At 41.9% G+C, this 18,492-nt stretch overlaps 2 protein-coding genes across 3 annotated transcripts; one reads left to right on the forward strand and one right to left on the reverse strand.

Moving 5' to 3' along the window:
* The first annotated feature begins 297 nt into the window (after positions 1-297).
* On the forward strand, positions 298-14,069 carry tdrd7b (tudor domain containing 7 b). Of its 2 annotated transcripts, XM_085351047.1 has the most exons (20): positions 298-516; positions 698-842; positions 5,086-5,293; positions 7,483-7,527; positions 7,620-7,693; positions 8,049-8,257; positions 8,412-8,774; positions 8,853-9,160; positions 9,237-9,429; positions 9,519-9,630; positions 10,031-10,233; positions 10,318-10,452; positions 11,647-11,730; positions 11,933-12,067; positions 12,225-12,335; positions 12,625-12,773; positions 12,891-13,132; positions 13,272-13,455; positions 13,543-13,703; positions 13,849-14,069. In XM_085351047.1, exons 1-20 carry the CDS (start codon positions 310-312, stop codon positions 14,067-14,069), a joined length of 3,489 nt encoding a protein of 1,162 aa, XP_085207173.1. In that variant the 5' UTR covers positions 298-309. The 2 variants fall into 2 exon arrangements, with proteins under 2 accessions (XP_085207173.1, XP_085207171.1); XM_085351045.1 differs by lacking the exon at positions 7,483-7,527 and having other exon boundaries at positions 310-516.
* A 1,871-nt stretch (positions 14,070-15,940) lies between these two features.
* On the reverse strand, positions 15,941-18,234 carry LOC146636779 (calcium-binding protein 2-like). Its single transcript, XM_085351048.1, has 7 exons — positions 18,173-18,234; positions 17,794-17,944; positions 17,233-17,263; positions 16,678-16,821; positions 16,422-16,531; positions 16,146-16,293; positions 15,941-15,969 (listed from the first exon to the last, which is right to left on the reverse strand). The coding sequence occupies exons 1-7, from the start codon at positions 18,232-18,234 to the stop codon at positions 15,941-15,943; spliced, it is 675 nt and encodes a 224-aa protein (XP_085207174.1).
* Positions 18,235-18,492: the final 258 nt, after the last annotated feature.

Below are 18,492 nucleotides of genomic sequence, written 5' to 3' on the forward strand. Positions count from 1 at the left end.
CTTTGGTCATGGATGGTTTTTATGCCTAAAAGAAAAAGCAAATACTCTACTGATACTATGGCTTCAGAATTCAATTGCAGTTTTAGTCTGCAACAGAGATTTAGATTGATCTGAATACACTGTTTGTTTCTTGAAATCTGATCAACACTTCATGAAAACTTGCCTAACCAGTCCTTCATTGACCTACAGCGTAAACCCAGCCTGTGTGGACATTAGTATGGGTTTGCGTCATTATCAGAGTAAAAGATTTCAGAACTGAAGTGTTTAAAAAGTTGCGTTTTGGGTTTGTTTTTGTGTTTTTTTCTTCAGATGGCTGATGCGGAGGTGGCAAAAAAAATGCTGCGGGGCATCCTGCAGTCCAACAAAGGTGGAGTGTCATTGTCACACCTGCAGTTAGAGTATAAGGAGCTGACTGGGGAGCACATACCACATAAGCAGATGGGACACAGCAACCTGGATGCTCTTCTAGCCAGCATGCCATCTTTAGTCCGCATGGAGCGCAGCCGCTCGGGAGAGGTGTGTGCCGATGTGCTTCACATAAGCGGCGATGGATGATATATATTTTTCTGCTTTCTTTCTTTAAACACGTCATCGGTAGATTGTTACATTGTGTGATGTGCATTACGCCTGCAGGGTTTAACCATGTTTACATTACACTAGAGCACGACTGCATGCTTGTTGCATTCTCTATTTCCAGGTGGTTTGTTTTGCCTCAGGGGCCAAGGAGACAGGTCATCTAGCCAAGGTGGTGGCTCGTCAGCGCACATCCAAGAAGACGGGTCGACCTCACCTTGTCAACACCCAGATGAGGGTCAAACCAGCTGCCCCGCTTGTCCTCAATGGTAAAAAAAAATGTAAAAAAATAAAAAATTTGGGACCCGTACAGGGATGTCCACGTCAGCATATTCATAATGAATGTGTGTTGATCAGTTAATTAGCTCATTTGTTAGTAAAAGGAGAGGATTAGGTGCTGCTTATACTCTGCCTAGAGGTGGGCCTCCAGGTGCATTGTGGGATGAAGTCAGAGAACGAGTAACATCAGACGTGGTAACAGGAAAGCTAATCAGAAACTTCTTTTTGGAAGAATGAGCAGGTCTGAGCTCCAGCTTCCACAAATACTTTGACTGCTCTGCTGCTGATAAAGAAGGTCCAAACAATCCTTAAATCCAAAGGTTACTGTTTTTCTTCCTTCAACCGTATGACTCTTTGATAAAGAAACAGAAGCATAGATTTGTTAATAGATTATTAGCTTTCAAGTACATCTTTGTTTATGCATGACCATTTTAGACAAACTGGCAAATATTTTCATTCAAAGTTCTGCTATGTTTTTCTATTTTGCTGGTGTTATGTTTAAGTTCCGATGCATTTGACCTCCCTGGGCCAACATAGAAAACAGTAACTGGAGACCGCAGCACGACCCAAATTATTCGGACCATGTGCAGTCAACTCACGATCTCTTTACCCTCTGAAATGCGCACTTCACAGGAAGCGGCGAGGCATCCTCTTGCAGTCAGTTGCCATCTTCATATGTATCTACATCAGAAGAGTCAGGGGTGTGCTCACAGTCAGCAGGCTGCAGGAGAATAAATATGTGAATGATATACAGCTGAACTGATATGTTAGAAATTGCTTTGGACTTTTTGTGGGTCCTGAGGATTGAGACTCAGATGGAGCGCAGGCTTTATTCAGAGATAAATGTATGCATTTCATACAGAAATAAAATCTGCAGTGCTCAACAGATTTGATAAACCACCTGTGATAAAAACAAGAGAACACAAAAATTTTAAAAAACTTGTTTTAAAGTAAAAGTTACTGAATTTCTGTTTGTATACCCATATTTGAACTGGCAGACTGGACTTTTCTGAGAAGTCAGACGTTAATCAATCATAGCATTCAACCACTAAAACTAATTCTTCAGTTAAGGCGTGCAGGTAAATACCTGCGATAACTTTAGAAAAAAAATATATTTCACTGTTTTTTTTAGCTTTTTTGTTAATTAGCATATTTGAACATACATGGATAACTACAATAATTATTTTTTAGCATTAACAATATTTTGATTGAAGAGCTTCTGTATACTTGCAGATGAACCATTAACGAAAGTATTTTGGTAATTATCAGTAAGGCTGATTTAGGGCAATGTAGATACTGTTACTGTGACACATGCATAAATGTGCCTGACGCTCTGGGTTTTTCGGCAGTGTGTGAAACTAAACCAGAGCTATGCACCAGGGCTGCTGTCACACAACCTGGCTTTACAACTGATGGGCTGATAGAGAAGAGCAGCCACACTGCTGCCTGAAAAGGTCAACTCGAACCTGACCATCATTCATAGAGTGAAAACACTTTTACATATTTATTAACTCTCAAAGTCTGCTGTTGTCAGTAATTCAAAAAGTTTATAGTTCATATTACATTTCAAAGTTAATTGGCACAGCTCGCCAAATGGCACTGAGAGGAATTTAACTGTTTATATTGCTGCGTTCGATTGAAAGTGTCTGAAGAAGAGAGCATGAGACTGGAAATGTTGCACATGTTAATTTAACTATAACTCTAACATACTTATATTCAGACATTAATGGAACACACTTAACAAGTCTGAGACTTGTAATCGTGCTCACTGACGGGAAGTAAAAGGAAGAAAGAAACATGAATGTTGTTCTCTGTGTGCGCACTGCTGAGAAAGGACAGGGAGACGTGTTTTTATTCTGCTCACTGTAAAAAGTTAAACAAGATGTATCCTCATATGCACTGGCATTTTCCCTCCCTCTGACTCTCCATCAGGTTCAGTTCAGAGTAAAACTCCAAGTATTTATTGTTTTGCAGTCATTGCAGGAGCATGAATATGTGGAGCTCGGCTAGAAAAAGCGATTGAAGACTGAGTAAATTACATCACAAAACTGAACATGTGTTAGCATAAACAACCTAAAGATTAGACGTTGTTGTATTGTTGTAGAATATCCACCCTAATGTTGCAGTTTTCCTCAAAATCAAAGAAAAAACACTTTTCAGAGATAAACTGAGAGCTCGATTTGGTAAGTGAGCCATTTAGTGGAGCCATCTGCTGTGTAAAAGCCTGATGACGATGACGGAGCAGTTTTGTAGTACCCAAACTTTCACATTTTCACACAACAAAAAGGAGCTTTTCCAGACTCCTCTAGCGCTACAGTGCAGCAGTGCTGCTGCAGCAGCATAGAAACAGAAGTGGTGTTCAGTGTCTATCTCAGTGCTGTGACAATGCAAAATGCAAATGCTTTATGTGCTGCAGCCTCACAGTTTGTAGATGAACAGCTGCCCTGTTTAACTGCCCTTCTGTGGAGACCTGCTCATCCTTTAGGTACTAAGGATATCTCACACACTCAGACAAGCAGCTCCACAGTATTCAGGGCTGCACGCGAGCATCAGGTGCACCGAGATCTCAGCCCGTATACATCCTTACTGCGTGTCCACAAACATTTCTGAACTTTTATTTATCGTTTTGCATTCACACACACACACTTGCACTAAAACGTTTACAGTGCACACACCTCTGCTAGACTGTGATGCTGCAGGATATTCTGAGAGCCAGAGGAGGAAGTGGGAGGTGGTAGTGCAGGGAGGAGAAAGAGAGAGAGGGAGACAAAGGAGTAGAGGAGAGAGAAAGAGTGGCAGTGAGACGGTTGGAGGAGAAGAAAGATGGAGGGATGGTGAAATGGTAAGGAGACAAGGAAGGAAGGAGTCAAAAAAGGAGAGAGAGAGGGAGGGAGAGGAGGATGTTGAAATCTGAGGCTAACACGGTCTGAAGCAGCTGAGAGTCAGCTGCAAGCGAGGAGATGCTGATTCACAAATCAAGCTCTCTCTTCCCCACGCACATGCACCCTCTCCTTCTCTCCTCCCCGCTTGGGTTATTATTATTCAGGCAGAGACAGACCAGGGACTGTGTGTCCATGCCGGTGAGGTGATGCAGCGTCTGCTCTTAGTGTTGGTGTGTATGTTTGTGGGTGTTTGTCCTTGACTGTATCTGCATGTGGATTTATGCTTATGCCTGCTGGGTTTCTCTAATGTGTGTGTGTGTGTGTGTGTGTGTGTGTGTGTGTGTGTGTGTGTGTGTGTGTGTGTGTGTGTGTGTGTGTGTTTGTGTGTATAGTTCAGTGATTTATTAACTGGCTGATTTATTAATTGACTGAGTGCCAGTGGCCAATAGGATGTCCACAGAATAGATTTAGATGCGGGAATTGCCTGCTGATGACTTTTGAAGTCAGTGGCTGATGAAGGAGCTCTTTTCTCTCAATAGAAATTGTGGCGATTCAGTGAGAACAGAGTGAATAAGAAAGCAGGAGAAAGTTCTGGATCTCGCAGAGAAGCAAAGAGATTGAGAAGAAAGAGTGGAGATAAAAGAAGAGTCAGTGTGAGGAAGAAATGAAAAGGACAGAGTGTGGGAGTGTAAATGACTAAGGGTTATGCACAGGAGGTATACTGGTGAGGTCATCGCGCAGAAATGTGATGTCAGGACAAATGTGAATGGTGTAACTCTGACTTTCCATCTTTCTGCTGGATAAACAGGGACTGTAATGGATTACAATTACTGGATTTATACTCACATCAGACTAATCCTGACGTTTTTTGTTACATGTACCTCCAGTCTTAAACTAAACATATACGGCATACAGTTGAACTTGTGTTTCACCTTAGCTGTGCCAGTTGAAAGGAATAAACTTTGTTTTCCGTAATCGCTTCAAGCTAAATGAGGCATCAGTTTAATAACTGGTGCACTACAGCCATGTGTCGGTTATCTTAACTGAACATAAAGACTGGAAGCAAGTGGAAACACCTGGACTTGCTCCTTTTAGATTTTAAAAGCACATCAGCTCTGCAGGCCTGAAGGCTTCTTTCAGGCCTGGGTGACATAAATGCCTGTTTTTTGTGACCACGTGGACTTTTTACAGTAGAACGCAACAACTGCAAGGATTTCAGGCACACTGTCCATGTCCTAGAATCAGGTTTAGCTTAGTTAGGTTGTGTGTGTGTTTGTGTTCTTGCACTTGTATTCACTTCAAGTCCATAACTTTATTTTTTTTTTCGTGTTTGCTTTCTCTCTCTCCACAGCCAAACCTCAAAACTCTCTGAGGCAACCGAACCACCGTGGCCGAGGTGGGGGTAGAGGAGGAGGCCCTGGCCGTGGGGCTGGACATGGAGACTTCAGACAGGCAAGAGACTTAAGGGATGGCCCATCAGAGGGCAAGACTGGGGGGCATCCGAACAAGATGTCCAGTCAGAACACATCCAACAGGAAAGGAAACCAACCTCCAGACAAGTGAGTAAAGCAATTTGGATTTGGATGAGAGTGAGTAGATCCAGCGGGAAGGTTGAGAAGAGCGGTGTTTCACTTTTCAGATTGTCAGTTAAGTTTATTTATTTGATTAGATGATATAAAATGCCCTCAATAGCAAAATCCAGTCTTTGGAACTGGACAAAAGAGTGAAAAATTCTTTAGGGTTTCACTATGAAAAGATCTAGTTAGGCTCACATCCTTCAACCCCATCTCCACATTTTTGTGGAGGGGTTTTTGTACACTTACATGCATCAGTCATCAAGCAGACTTCCACAGTCCTTTGGAAACCCATGTAGAGTAATGAGCCACAGGCAGCTGTGCTCAGAAAATTCAGATCTCATGCCAGAAAAGTTGTTTTAAAATATTTCAGTCATGGAAGATATAAAAGAGCTCATTTTGTTGTCGTCTTTATTTGCTTTTATAAAGTTATAGGCAACGTAAAAATTCATTGCTACCCTCTCTTTCTGCCTTCTCTCCACCTGTGTGAGCTGAGCTGAATCAAAACGAGCATTCACGAGTCTGCTCGTGAATGGATGTCTGGTTGAACTCTGCTTGGTTTCTGGATGATAACCATCTCCCTGCTGCTGCTGCTTATTCAGCACTGGGCTGATGATACGCTCTCCACATTATTCTGGTTCTCTCTCTGTATTCTGTCTCACTTCATTCTTTCTACCTTTGTTCTTCCTTCTTTTTTATCAATGTATCTAACATTGTTCCATTTGTACTCGTGCTGCTGCTGTCATTTGCTACATCATATTTCATCAACAATGAATCAAATATCACTTCTGCTCAATGACTGTTTCTCCCACTTCCATCCACCCACTATTTAGTTCACCGTCCTGTGAAAACAACTGACATCAGTTCTATATCTGTATCACTGAAGGTGCTGCTGGCCCTCTGTAGCACAATGGGGCAACAGGGTGGGACGCCTGGTGTATTGGCAGGGGACACGAGCCCAGTGCAGGGGGAGCATGAGCCCGTTTTAATCCCTGTTCTATTCTGTGGTAGATTAACTCTTCTAAACCGGCACAGAGTGAATCAGCACATCTCTCTGTATCCCTCTAGATGTTCCACTGTGCAAGCCAGAGTCATCATCATTTATTTGTGTGTGTGCGTAGTGTGTGCAGTAGCACTATGGGCTGCCTGGATGTGCAAGCTGTAAATTCAGTAAAAAGACAGGCGCAGTACAACACTGAATTACATTTAAACATCATTTATATGTCATTTGATGAAAAACCAGTGAAGTAAGGAAAACGTTACTTAAGTTGAAGACGGTTCATTAGATTACAATAAAAGGTACAATAAAAGCTCATAACTTTAGAAAACGACTATATTTGTCTCAAATTAAAAACTACTCTTCTTCATTCTTGCCAACGTGCTGAGGCAGGCAAACACTTGGACACCTTTATGTCTGCACACTGCACGACTGAACCTGTTGTACTGCTTTCAGTCATTTTATTGCCCAGCCAATAAAAAAACACTGGTGGAGACCTCCACGTTAATGTTGCTACATAAAAATAACATCTGTAGTTATTCAGGACGCTTCAATAAAAAGCCTGAATTTACTTTTAATTGTTTATTCCTTCAGTGTGTTTTCACCACCTCCACAGGCCTCAAAAAATAAAGAAAGAGGTCAGTGTAGTGCACATTTCCTGTTATTGTGTTTTGTAATATACAGATTTTATGTGTAGGTAAGACATTCTAATGTCCTTACAGCCATTTGGGGCTCTGAAGCGAATGGTGCTGTTGCTCTGTTTATTGACTGCATGATTACATTAACATGTACCTGAGTGAGGCAAGAGTTCTGACTGATTGGAGAAATGTTTAAACAGAGCTGTGTGATTTGAGTTGACCCTCAGACATGATAAAGATGAGGGGTAGACGAAATTGATGGAAGATCAGTGAAGATTTCAGCAGAGTAAAGAGATGGATATTCTACTCAGTGCACAGATAGAGGTACTCAGCAGATCACTGCATTGGGAAACTAGTGCAATGCAGTTCCTGCTGTGCAGTATCTCAGGATTAACAGGTCATCATTCTGAGAACTTTAGCAAGCTATCTGTTTGGACTTTGAAATGTTACCTGAGTTTTTTTGAAGCTCTGATTGTGCTTTGCCTCAAATAAGATAAAAGACCTTCCAGCTCCAAATCAAATGTAATGTTTTTTTAAAGGATGGCCCAAGAGTCAGACGTTCTAAACAAAGAAGGAAGAAACAGGTAGACGGCCTGTCATCAGTATTTTCTTTTTCTTTGCCTTTTAGAACTTGCAAAAAGCTAATTATCCTTCTTGTTTGTTCTCTTGTGTTCAGGAGGATGACCCTACCATCACGGTTTCAGAAAGAGGTGCACGCTCACCTTTCCAGAAACTCCCAGCAGACCGCTCGTAAGTAGGACAGGCTTCTTTTCAGCACACTAAAAATACATGTTGTGTATCCTGTCCTCCAAATCGGCAGAAGATAATTTGTTTCTGATTATTAGTAATTTTTGTTTTATATCGTTCTTTCCTTTATTTTGGATTTCCTTTGAGTCAGCACACAAAAATAGAAGTTATGGGGCTTTTTTCACTCTCCTATTTTGTTTTCTCTTTTGCTTCTGTTTCACTTTTAGAGGTGAAGTCACGTCATTCAATCTAATAGTTTAGGTCCAAGGAAATGATTACTTTAGAAGCAGTAGTGGGCTTTATACATGTGTCTGATCTTTTTTTCCTTCTTGTCTGTTTTTCTCTATTTATCTTCCAGCACCCTCAAACTTAAATGAGAGATTTGGTTCTGGGAAAGCAAAGCCCTACAACCCCCAACTGGTCCAAGGTCACATCAGAGAGATCTTGGCGAAGTACAGTAATGGCTTCTGGGTGTCCAAACTGCCTCAGATGTACAGAGAGCTTTACAAACAAGACCTGCCCACAGAGGCCATTAAAGACCTGGAGACCTGGACGCACATTTGCATAGTATGTGTCGCTTATGATGCTGTAATTATTATTCGTGCTTTGGTAGCTTAATAAGGGTTTCTGTTTCCAAGCAAAGAGAAAGATAATTCTAAAACATCACTGTAGTGCAATGCAAAATGCTTTTGTAATAGGGCTGCTCCGTTTGTCCTTCCAGGTAGAGAAAACCTGCAGCAGCAACCCATCAGAGCGGCTTCTCTACCCTGCCAAGGAACAGACAAACACTTCCTCCTCCTCTTCGCCCATCCTCACCCACCCAAACTCTGCTACAACCACAAACGTGCCCGCAGACAAACCTTTCCAATCCTCTGTCCAACAGAGAGCCCCCAGCACTCGTCCGACTCGCTCTGGCTCTCGGTCTTCTCAGTCTCCACCTTCATCCTCCTCTTCACCCAGCCCTCCCTCGTCCCCTGCAACCCTCAGCCCTGACCTGAAGCAGAAGCTGGAGGAACTGTTAGTGAAGTACTCCAGTGGCCTGTGGGCCCATGCGCTACCCAAGCTCTTCCAGGACACCTACAAAGTCAGTAATACTTCAGTATACTTTCATGTACATGCCGGGTGAACCTGATAATATTATTATATCTTATGTGTCTTTAAGACCAAACTGCCAGGACATGTTCTGGTCAGCCTCGATCTCCTCTCTGACATCTGCACCATCGACTACCCGATGCCTGACAACCCCAAGAGGGCCATCCTGTACAGGCGAAGCAGTACTGGAGGTGGAGGAGGAGAGGACGAGAACTGCAACAGGAGGAACTCTTCAGCCAGTGAGGAGGAGCTGAGGGTGAGGAAGGAGCTGGGGAGGAGGCTCAGTAACCAGGCAGTGCCTCCACTACAGATCCCCAAAGAGGAGTACCCCTCTGTGCTGGTGGTGGAGGCGACCAACACGAACGGGGTTTTACTCAGGTAAGACAGAAGTTGTGCGATTGCGTCGTAACAAGGCAGAGAGCATAAATCCCTGACTGTCTCTCCTCCGCTGCAGGTACATCGGTGAGGGTTACTCCCAGGCTCAGGAGTCCATGGAAGATGAAATGAGAGAGTTTTATGGTTTGGACCAAAGCAGCCCAACACCTGTATCATCCCTATCCTCGGGCCAGCTTGTTGCAGTCAGGGCGGAGGAAGAGGAGGAGATTCTGAGGGCACAAGTCTGTGAGGTCATGACTGACAAGGTCAAGGTGAGGGATCAAACACAGGAAATGACCTGAAGGATTAATTTGAGGACGTATAAGTTCTCCCTCTGATCTTTTCTTTTTTGGCTCTATAGGTGTATTATGTGGATCATGGCTTCTCAGAGGTGATCAGCAAAAACAAAGTGTTTGAACTGCATGAGAAGTTCTTTAAACTGTCTTTCCAGGCAGCCAAGTGTAAACTGGCAGGTGGGTGTACTCGTCATTTAATCATAAAAACACAAGTAATTTGGAAGAAAACTGAACATTACTTAAAGAAATTTGTTGCCACTCCTGTCAAACTTTCTTTTTCCTTTCCTAGTTGGTTCATATGCACAAAAGACTGAGATTTTATTCCCGGGATTTTAAGCAAAGTTGCCTCCACGCACAGCGAAAAGCTGTGGAGATTAGTCCAATACGTCATTTTGCACATAACTGTTCAAGTTGTGTAAGTAGATGTCGGTAATGCAGCCAATAAACAGTCGACCAGTCAGAAATGTTCAGTGCTGCAGGGCCCAGTCACAGATCTGATCGTCCTATGGAAAAGAGCTTCTCCAAAGGTTTCTAGTACCTGAGAATATATATTTTTTGTGTCTTTGTGTGTGCCTAGGCCTTGAGACATTTTGTCAGGACCCGGCGGTGCTGAAGAAGTTTGAGACGATGGCGAGTGGAAAGATTCTCTTGGCCGAGATCCTGGAGAGAGGGCAGACCCCTCTGGTTGTCCTGTACGACACGTCGCAGGATGATGACATAAACATCAACGCTGCCTGCATGAAAGCTCTGCACGACAAGTCGCTAGCGAGTCCGTTACAGGTACCGAAATGATTGTGCGTGAATACATGTGGGTATGCATGTGGTTTTGTAACACAGCAAAATTGTTTTTATGGATGTCCTCAGGTGAACAGCGCTTATATGAATGTGGCCATCAGTAGCGTTTGTTCTGATGGGACTATCTACTGTCAGCCTCCCTCCAGAGGTCTTACCAAAATGAATGAGACGCTGGAGAAAATAGAGACGTACTTCCACTCACAGGTAAATGCCTGCTTCGTGTGCTGTCTCAGAGCTTTTTTGGAACTGTGATACTTTTATCAGTGTGCAGATTGATTATAATCTTGTAGCCTTGATATGTTCTATCTTCTTATCGTAGTGTAAGAGAAAAGCTAAAACAGCTAACATGACTGATATCTTGTCATTTTTAATTGATATGCAAATATTACAGCTGAGCATATGCAGAAGAACAGACAGCGTGTTGTAGAAAATGCAAAAATATTATTTCATTTAAATTACATTTATTTCAAGTATATTATATAATAGTATCTATTACACACTGTAGCTGTTTATGTTACTATTTTCAGTATAGTGTGTCTCCTTGTGCACTGTTAAATGGCTACACTTGAACGTTACTCTGCAAACAACAGTTGTCAAAACAACTCAACTGAACATTGTGTAGTCGCAGTCGCTTTTGTCCAGCAGTAGGCCCAGGTGAAACAGAATTAGTCGGTTTTCTGCAGACACCTCCAAGATTTCATGGCTATGTTTGAGTAGATTACCTTCAGAAAACTTCATGCTAATTTCAGGCTCTGAGGACTTGAATGAGACTTGTTCCAAATGAGATTTTCATTTTCTAGCTCACACTTCTCTTTCTGTGGCTTTACATGTCATCATTTCTTAGAGCTTATATAAAAATGCATGTATTGCCATTAAATAACTGGATCACATTGGGTCATACATACATGCGTCTTGTGTACAAACTGGAAAATAATCCAACCTTTTATCTCTTCTTCTAATTCTCTTTGAATTAGTAGATCGGAGCTCATCAACGTCATCTTAAAAAGACTTTTGTGAATGTAACAATGCCATGTGTTTTCTCTCAGGCAGTGTTGTGGGCAGATTACGATTAGGTTGCTAATCTGGAGTTAAGACATGGCCAAGCCACTTAGTCTGTTTGCAGCACAGTGCAGCGGATGCTTTTGTAGTTCAGCGGCCTTTAAAGCGTGTAGCGTCATTTTTACGTCAGTGTTTGGGTACCAGCTACCAGCGTGTTGTGTTAAGACGGAAGATTTATTGGATCAGATGAGTTTAGGTCAGAAATACACAGAATGAAACATTAAACATAAGGAAACATTTTAGATCAAAGTCACATTGTAACACTGTAGTCAAATGTAACAATTATGGGGGTTTTTTGTTTTTTTATTAAAGATTTTAATTCCATTAATTTTCTTCCAGGTAACATCCGAGTTCCTGGTCTCCCGACCTTTTTGTGGGAAAAGATGTTTGGCTCGCTACAAAGGAAAATGGTTCCGTGTCGAGGTAACTGTTTCCTGCAATAAACAATGTGAATTATTAAACAAGGAACAAAATGACTGTTGCTCAATAGAGGACCATTTATTTCCTTTTGTTAACCTTTGATAAGCAGTCACAACCTGTTAATCCCTGTGTTGCAATCAGTACCAAGTATAGTTATCTGTTTATCTATAACTTTTAATAACGTGACGCTTTCTTGTCTCTTTAGATCACCAACCTTCATGGCAGCAGAGTGTTGGACATCCTGTTCATTGATGTGGGCGTGCAGGCTTCTGTCGAGGTGTTTGAGCTGAGGGAGATTCCTCCCCCATTCCTCCGTGACCTTATGGCTATCCCACCACAGGTCAGGGTCTATGTCTTTAATGTGCAGACAGTGAACACCCGACCAGAGAAATAAGTAATAAGATCATATATGTCATTTATACAGTTAGGATTTAGACGGTATCTGTAGAAATGTGGGCATATTGTTAGATAAGCTGATGCATGCAACCTGTGTTCAGGCTGTGAAGTGCTGTCTAGCAGACCTGGCTGTCAGTGTTGGATCCTGGACTCCAGATGCTGTGCAGTGGCTTCGAGACAAAGTGTTGAACACCACTGACTGTAGTATGAAGGTAAATGGCTTTGTCCCCTTTATAAATGTATTTTTTGGCCTTTTGAGCTGAAGAGGTGGAGACGATGATAAGAAATAGACTTACAAACATTCACACTATCCTTTTTTTTACATATAGCAATATATTTAGATTGATTTAGAAACTCAAAACAACTGTGAAAAGTATTCTAATATATTCTGTTCTAAAATATTCTACTATGAAGAAACTAAACGCAGCCGTAAATGTGTTAAATGAGTTTTCTGTGCTTTTTCCTCTATGTTTTTCTTCGTGTCCCTCCACACTCACCAAGGTTGCCAAAGTGGATGAAAAGAAGCGCTGCATTCACGTCCACTTATTCACAGACAAGAACTTCCATGACCCGGACCGCAGCCTCAACCGTCAGATGGCCCAGTCCGAGCTGTTAAAGCAGCAACCAGACGTCTTCCTGACCAGCCACAGGTTCTCGATGATGGTTTTTCACCTGTTAACTCTGTGCCCTCCAGCTAATGTCTATTTTTTCTCCTTTCTCAGTTGTAATTCATTTAAACTGAATTTCTAGTTTTATGACTTTCTCAGCTCTGCCAGGATTTCCACACCTACTTCATCCACCAAGACCTCCAGTGCCAGTAACTCCACCAATGGCAGCCCAATATCAGCTAATGTCCCAGTCAAGCCTCACCTCAGGAGGGCTCTGTCAGGGCCCAAAGGCAGTGGAGGCGGTGGAAACACCACCACCACCCCCAGCAGCCCGACAGAAACACCATCATCCCCCACATCCTCTCTCCAGCTGCCACCACCATTAGAGCTGCCCACTATAGGTACCAAGGAAGAGTATATTGTCTAAAGAAAACACTGTTGTTATTTGTCTTGTTTAAACACCCACCACACAGTATATACTGCATTTGAATGCTCTAATCCTCAATGTTCTTATTTCACATTGGACTCTTGTTTTTTCAGGAAACAACATGGATGTATACGTATCATTGGCGTGCCACCCCGGCCACTTTGTGCTACAGCCATGGGGAGACATGTACAGACTGGTAGTGCTGATGGGAGAGATGATTCTCTACTACAACAAAACAGAGGAGAAACCACTAAACGTAGAGAAGAATCAGATTTATGCTGCTAAAGTGGAAAACAGGTGAGTTTACAACTACAAATCTCACAACGCATGCTGTTAAGAACTTGAATTGTAAGTGCGTGTGCTTTCTCTCCATCGATTCTTTAGCTGGCATCGTGTGCTGGTGAAGGGAGTTCTGAACAGCGGCTTGGTGTCTGTTTATGAGTTGGACTATGGTAAGCACGAGCTGGTCAGCTGCACACAGCTCAGGCCTCTGATCAAAGAGTTCAGACAGCTGCCGTTTCAGGGAATCACTGCTCAGCTGGCTGGTGAGTACACGTCACATGACACTCAGTCAACTGGGCTGTACAATTACATCAATCTGCAAGACCTCCGTTTAATTTATTACTTATTATTTATACCTATTTATTTATGCCTGGTTCTCATTTGGACTTGGCTCCTGGTTCTCCGCAGGAGTGAAGCAAAGGCAGTGGTCCGAGGAGGCCTCCATTGTTTTCCGGCACCACGTGGAGAAGAAGCCTATGGTGGCCCAGCTGGAGGCAGTACAGGAAGCCACTACCCCTTGGGAGAGGAAGCTGACTGTCTTCCTAGTTGACACTTCCCAGGAAGAAAAGGACACCTGGGTGCATGACATCATGGCTGAGTTTGCAGATGAGCTGACCAACGAGCTGTAAACAATAGAGGACCACTGAGAAGTCTTACTAGTCAGATCCTGTTGATCAAAGAAGGCGCAGTGTGTCGTGGATAGAAAAAATAGAAGAAGCTTATCTGTCTTTATCTATATACCTACCATCTAGTTGGATTAAAGAAAGGAAGAAAGGGGTTTCCTAAAGAGATGAACAGAGTTTGAGAAGTAAGAAGGGACACTGAGATGTTTGGCAGCATGTAGAGGAACGAAGACGACGTGAAGAAATGAAGGCACCGTAGCTGCTGTAGTGTTAAAGGCTGCACACAGAAGGATGCTGTGATGTGATGTGATTTGAGTTACTGCAGTGTGACCAATGGACAGCATGCCCATTCATGATGACTAAGTACATAATTGATACAAACAGATCTACAGTACAAAAATAAACTGTTAATTAAATCAGTATAACCTCGCAAAGCAGTCAGAATGGTACAGCATGCATTCAGAATATTCGGTATGGGCTTTAATCCAAAGCATCCTAAAGTACCATGACCAGTTTTAGTGTGTGTCATCCTGGGAAAGCCAGAACACCCTCAATCCTGCCAATGTGAGCACCACACAAACTGAACCGAGCAAGTTCTCTCGCGCAAGGAAGACGTACAGTACATGCACCTGTTTACTAAATCTGCTTTTGGGATGGTGCTTCTCATTGTCACGAAGTGTGCAAAAAGTGGAGCAAACATTCCAGTGAAAGTAGGAGAAATGGACGGGAGGTCGTACGAGGGAGAGCAGGAGCTTTTATTTTGAAATTACTTCATGTGCAAAATATAAGTGACTGGTATTCAGTGGAAAGTATCAAATTAATGATGAGCATTTTTTATTTGTCTGTGAAATGCAACACAGAATTTATTGTGGTTTGAAGACGAGTTTTACAGTGTGGATGTGTAAAACTTAGTTTTATTAAAAAATGAAGGATAAATAATGCATCAAAGCTACATTGTGACCAGCTCTAAACAAGAGAAATGTGTATTTTTAGAATCTCAAAAGTCTAACATACGAGAGAAAATGCATGACAAACTCCTGATTATAACTCCTGTGACGTCAGCGCCTCGTCCATCTCTGTGCTTTTTCGGGAATTGGATTTTTCTGGCTCGTGTTTCCGTTTCTCGCCTGGCATTGAGACGTAAATCTCAGCAGATTACTCGTGCTGCATGTTACAGATTCCCTGAGCTACGGTTTAGTTTGACGTTATAGTAAGAACAATAATTACGATATTAATACGCAGATTAAGTTTAATGTAGTGATATATTTATAGAGTTTTAAATGGAGGATAAATTGGGCTTATGATTGGGTTCGGTACCACCGCTAAATGCCGGCCTGATGTGGGATTTGATTCTGAAATGTGAAACTTTTCTTTCTGATGATTTGAATGTGCAATTCTAATTCTGACGCTAGCCGACCTGACATGATCTTATTTATATTTAACTTATATTCTCTGGATAATAATGATCACTATCATTCCTATTTTGTTTAACAATGACCTGGAAACAATAAAACAGATGTTTTTGGAATGAAGTCTGCTGTGACGTGATGCTCGTTGTGATGTGTCCTGACGTTTCAGTGACAGGCATGAGTGAGTTTGATTTCTTTATTAAAATAGCAAAACACTGCAGTCTTATTTACATGCTATATCACAACAAAATGTTCATGGATCTACAAAATGATAACACTCGGCATATTCTGCATTTGATGACATGTGGGAGTGATGCAGAAGTTCGTCACATGCAGCATTATTGCAAGGCTAGGCCACACTTTATGTAGTAAAAGTCTGTAGCTAGGTTACAAACACAAGTGAGCCTAACTGTGAATACAGCTGTGGACCAAAGCAGTCTGTCCATGGTTGGTCGGTCTGTCGAACGATTAGCGAATAGAGAGCATCATCACAAACTCTGAGCAAAAGGAGAAAGAAGAGAAAACAGAAAACTGAGTGAGTGTGTGGCATCTGACAGAAGAGCAGGGGTTTGTTGGTGTAATGGTGAATGTGGATGAAAAGTTTGAAAAGTGTAAAAACACACACACTTCTAATGAATCAGTTAATGGCCCGAACATGCTGATGTCTTCTCACCTTCAAAATCAATGCTCCCATCTGCATTAATATCCAGCTCCTTTAAGATCTCCTCTAGTTCTCCTTTCTTCAGCTTCTCCCCCAGCAGGGTCTTCAGCGCTTCCTTCAACTCCTCCAGGTTGATTATTCCATCTCCGTCTACATCAAACTGAAAAACAAAGTACTTGAAATGACGTGCATATCCGATGATACTGTGTGCGCACATTTATTTGGGATTTCTGTCCATTCGCTCTAATTCGATAACTGCGGTAATTGAGTCATCGTTAGCTGACAGACCTGCATGAAGGCCGACTGGAGCTCCTTTAGTCCCAGCATGTCCGCCGTCTCGCCCATCATCCTCGGTCCCATCAGTTCAATGAAGTCTTCAAAGTCCATTAACCCGCCCACTGTGAAGAAGAAAGGGGCTCTTAAGTGAACCAATAAAGGCCAAAACATGGCCAAATATGGAGTTGTTGTTTTTTTTACTTGACTGTTTAATAAAGATTTGAAATCGACTGGTCGATTTCATTAAACATGTTCTCAGTGGACTCACTTCTCATCTTTATCTGTTGCACTATTTCCAGCAGCTCCATTTCAGTGGGCATGTATCCCATAGTCCTCATGCACTCAGCCACGTCCTTGTAGTTCAAGTAGCCATCTTGGTCGTAGTCAAACTCCTTAAAGGCCTCGTGCAGCTCTGTGAGGAATATCATAGGGGTTGCAAAGAGAACATGAAAGTTACTGATAACATTTAGCACCCAAATTCACACAATTTAAGGAAAACTGTTGAAAAATAGTTACAGTATGTAATGAAAAGGTGTGGTCTGGGAACATTTCTCCCTACTTTTGAACATACAATAGATTTATGAAGATGGAAAGAAACAAAAAGTAAATGAAATAAAAAAAAAGAACTGGAAAAAAAAAGCTTAAAATATTAAAACACTAAACAAAAGCTGGGTTTAGGCAGTCATTTTAACATTAACAGTTCATTTAAACTCTAATAATTCACCACTGACAACACAAAACAGGATTTTTAGGCGATCACCTCTGAGGCCCGACACCTCAGTGTAATAAATGTAACGCTGATGTAGGTGTGAGTGAGACTCACCGTCTAATTCAGCCTGAGCCAGTTCTCTGTCCTGCACACACGCGAATCAGACATGTCACAGCAGCAAAAACAAAGTCAAATACTCCACAACAGAATAAAATCGACACCATTTCATTTTTGTAAATGAGTGTGATGCTCATGACATCAAAGATTGCTAACTTGTGTGTAATTATCATTTATAAACATATCAAAAAACAAAAGGTCTCGTTCTGACGGAGCTCTTCTTTTGGATCATCCTAATGAATTGTGACGCTAAGCTTGTGCTAACGGGCGACTAACACGTCAGACACACCAGGCTTAGTGGAGATAAGCTCCAGAAAGATCAGGAGCACACCTGTAAGCACACCGTCTCACCTCCGCCTGGCTCCTGACATTGTAACATGTGACACCTGTGACTGTTGTCATGGCGTTTAAATGGATAATGATTTTTTTTTTTTTAAACAAATGCGTGTGAAGAAAAACTTGATACTGGGATATAAAATTGAGCTAAAACTGTGATTGAATATGTAAAGGTCAAAGGTCACAGCTGTACAGCACATTTGAATGGGTGAAAATACTTACCGCCCCAAAAATACTGTTGAGCACGGAGACGTAGACTTTTTTCTTACTCTCAGAGACTTTCTTGGACTTCTTCAAAGACTTCTTGGGCGTTTCGGAGACTGAGCCTGATGGGGACTCCTTTCCCTTGGGAGATTTAGTGCCGCCTTCTTTTCTAAAACATGTAAAGTCACAATTCTTCCTCACATTTGACACCAGAGACCTCTGCTATAAAAATCATCTTACGAATAAGCATATTTATTGCTTGAGAAATTCGAACATTTTTTCCTGAGGTAATGAATGAAGTTACCACGGCCACACATCAGAGTTGTGGAAATCGTGCATACTTTTAGACAAATTTATTCTACTTTGAGGAAGACACACAAAGACGATCTCAAGTTACCCATCTGCTGAGGCTGAGTCAGCGGAAGTTGTTGAAGGGGTCCGCTCTCCTGCTTTGGACATGCTGTGGATAAACAGAGACACACATGCCACAATAAGTGCACTATGTACTTCAATTAAACATATTAGTGAATATGCGCTATATGAATGCAATCCATTATTATTGTTTGGAAATGTGAAAATTAACAGTTTTAGGAATGCTTAAAGATAAAAAGAAACAGTGTTTTCTATCACTGTTAGTACTTGATCTTGTTTTTTCTACTGCACATTGCTTACCTTACCTCTGTGTCCAGTTAGTATGAGCAATAAGAGATCGTGTCC

Source organism: Diplotaxodon limnothrissa, linkage group LG3 (assembly GCF_057381915.1).
Source record: "Diplotaxodon limnothrissa isolate DT_005_m linkage group LG3, D_limnothrissa_male_GT1.1, whole genome shotgun sequence".
Classification (NCBI taxonomy): domain Eukaryota; kingdom Metazoa; phylum Chordata; class Actinopteri; order Cichliformes; family Cichlidae; genus Diplotaxodon; species Diplotaxodon limnothrissa.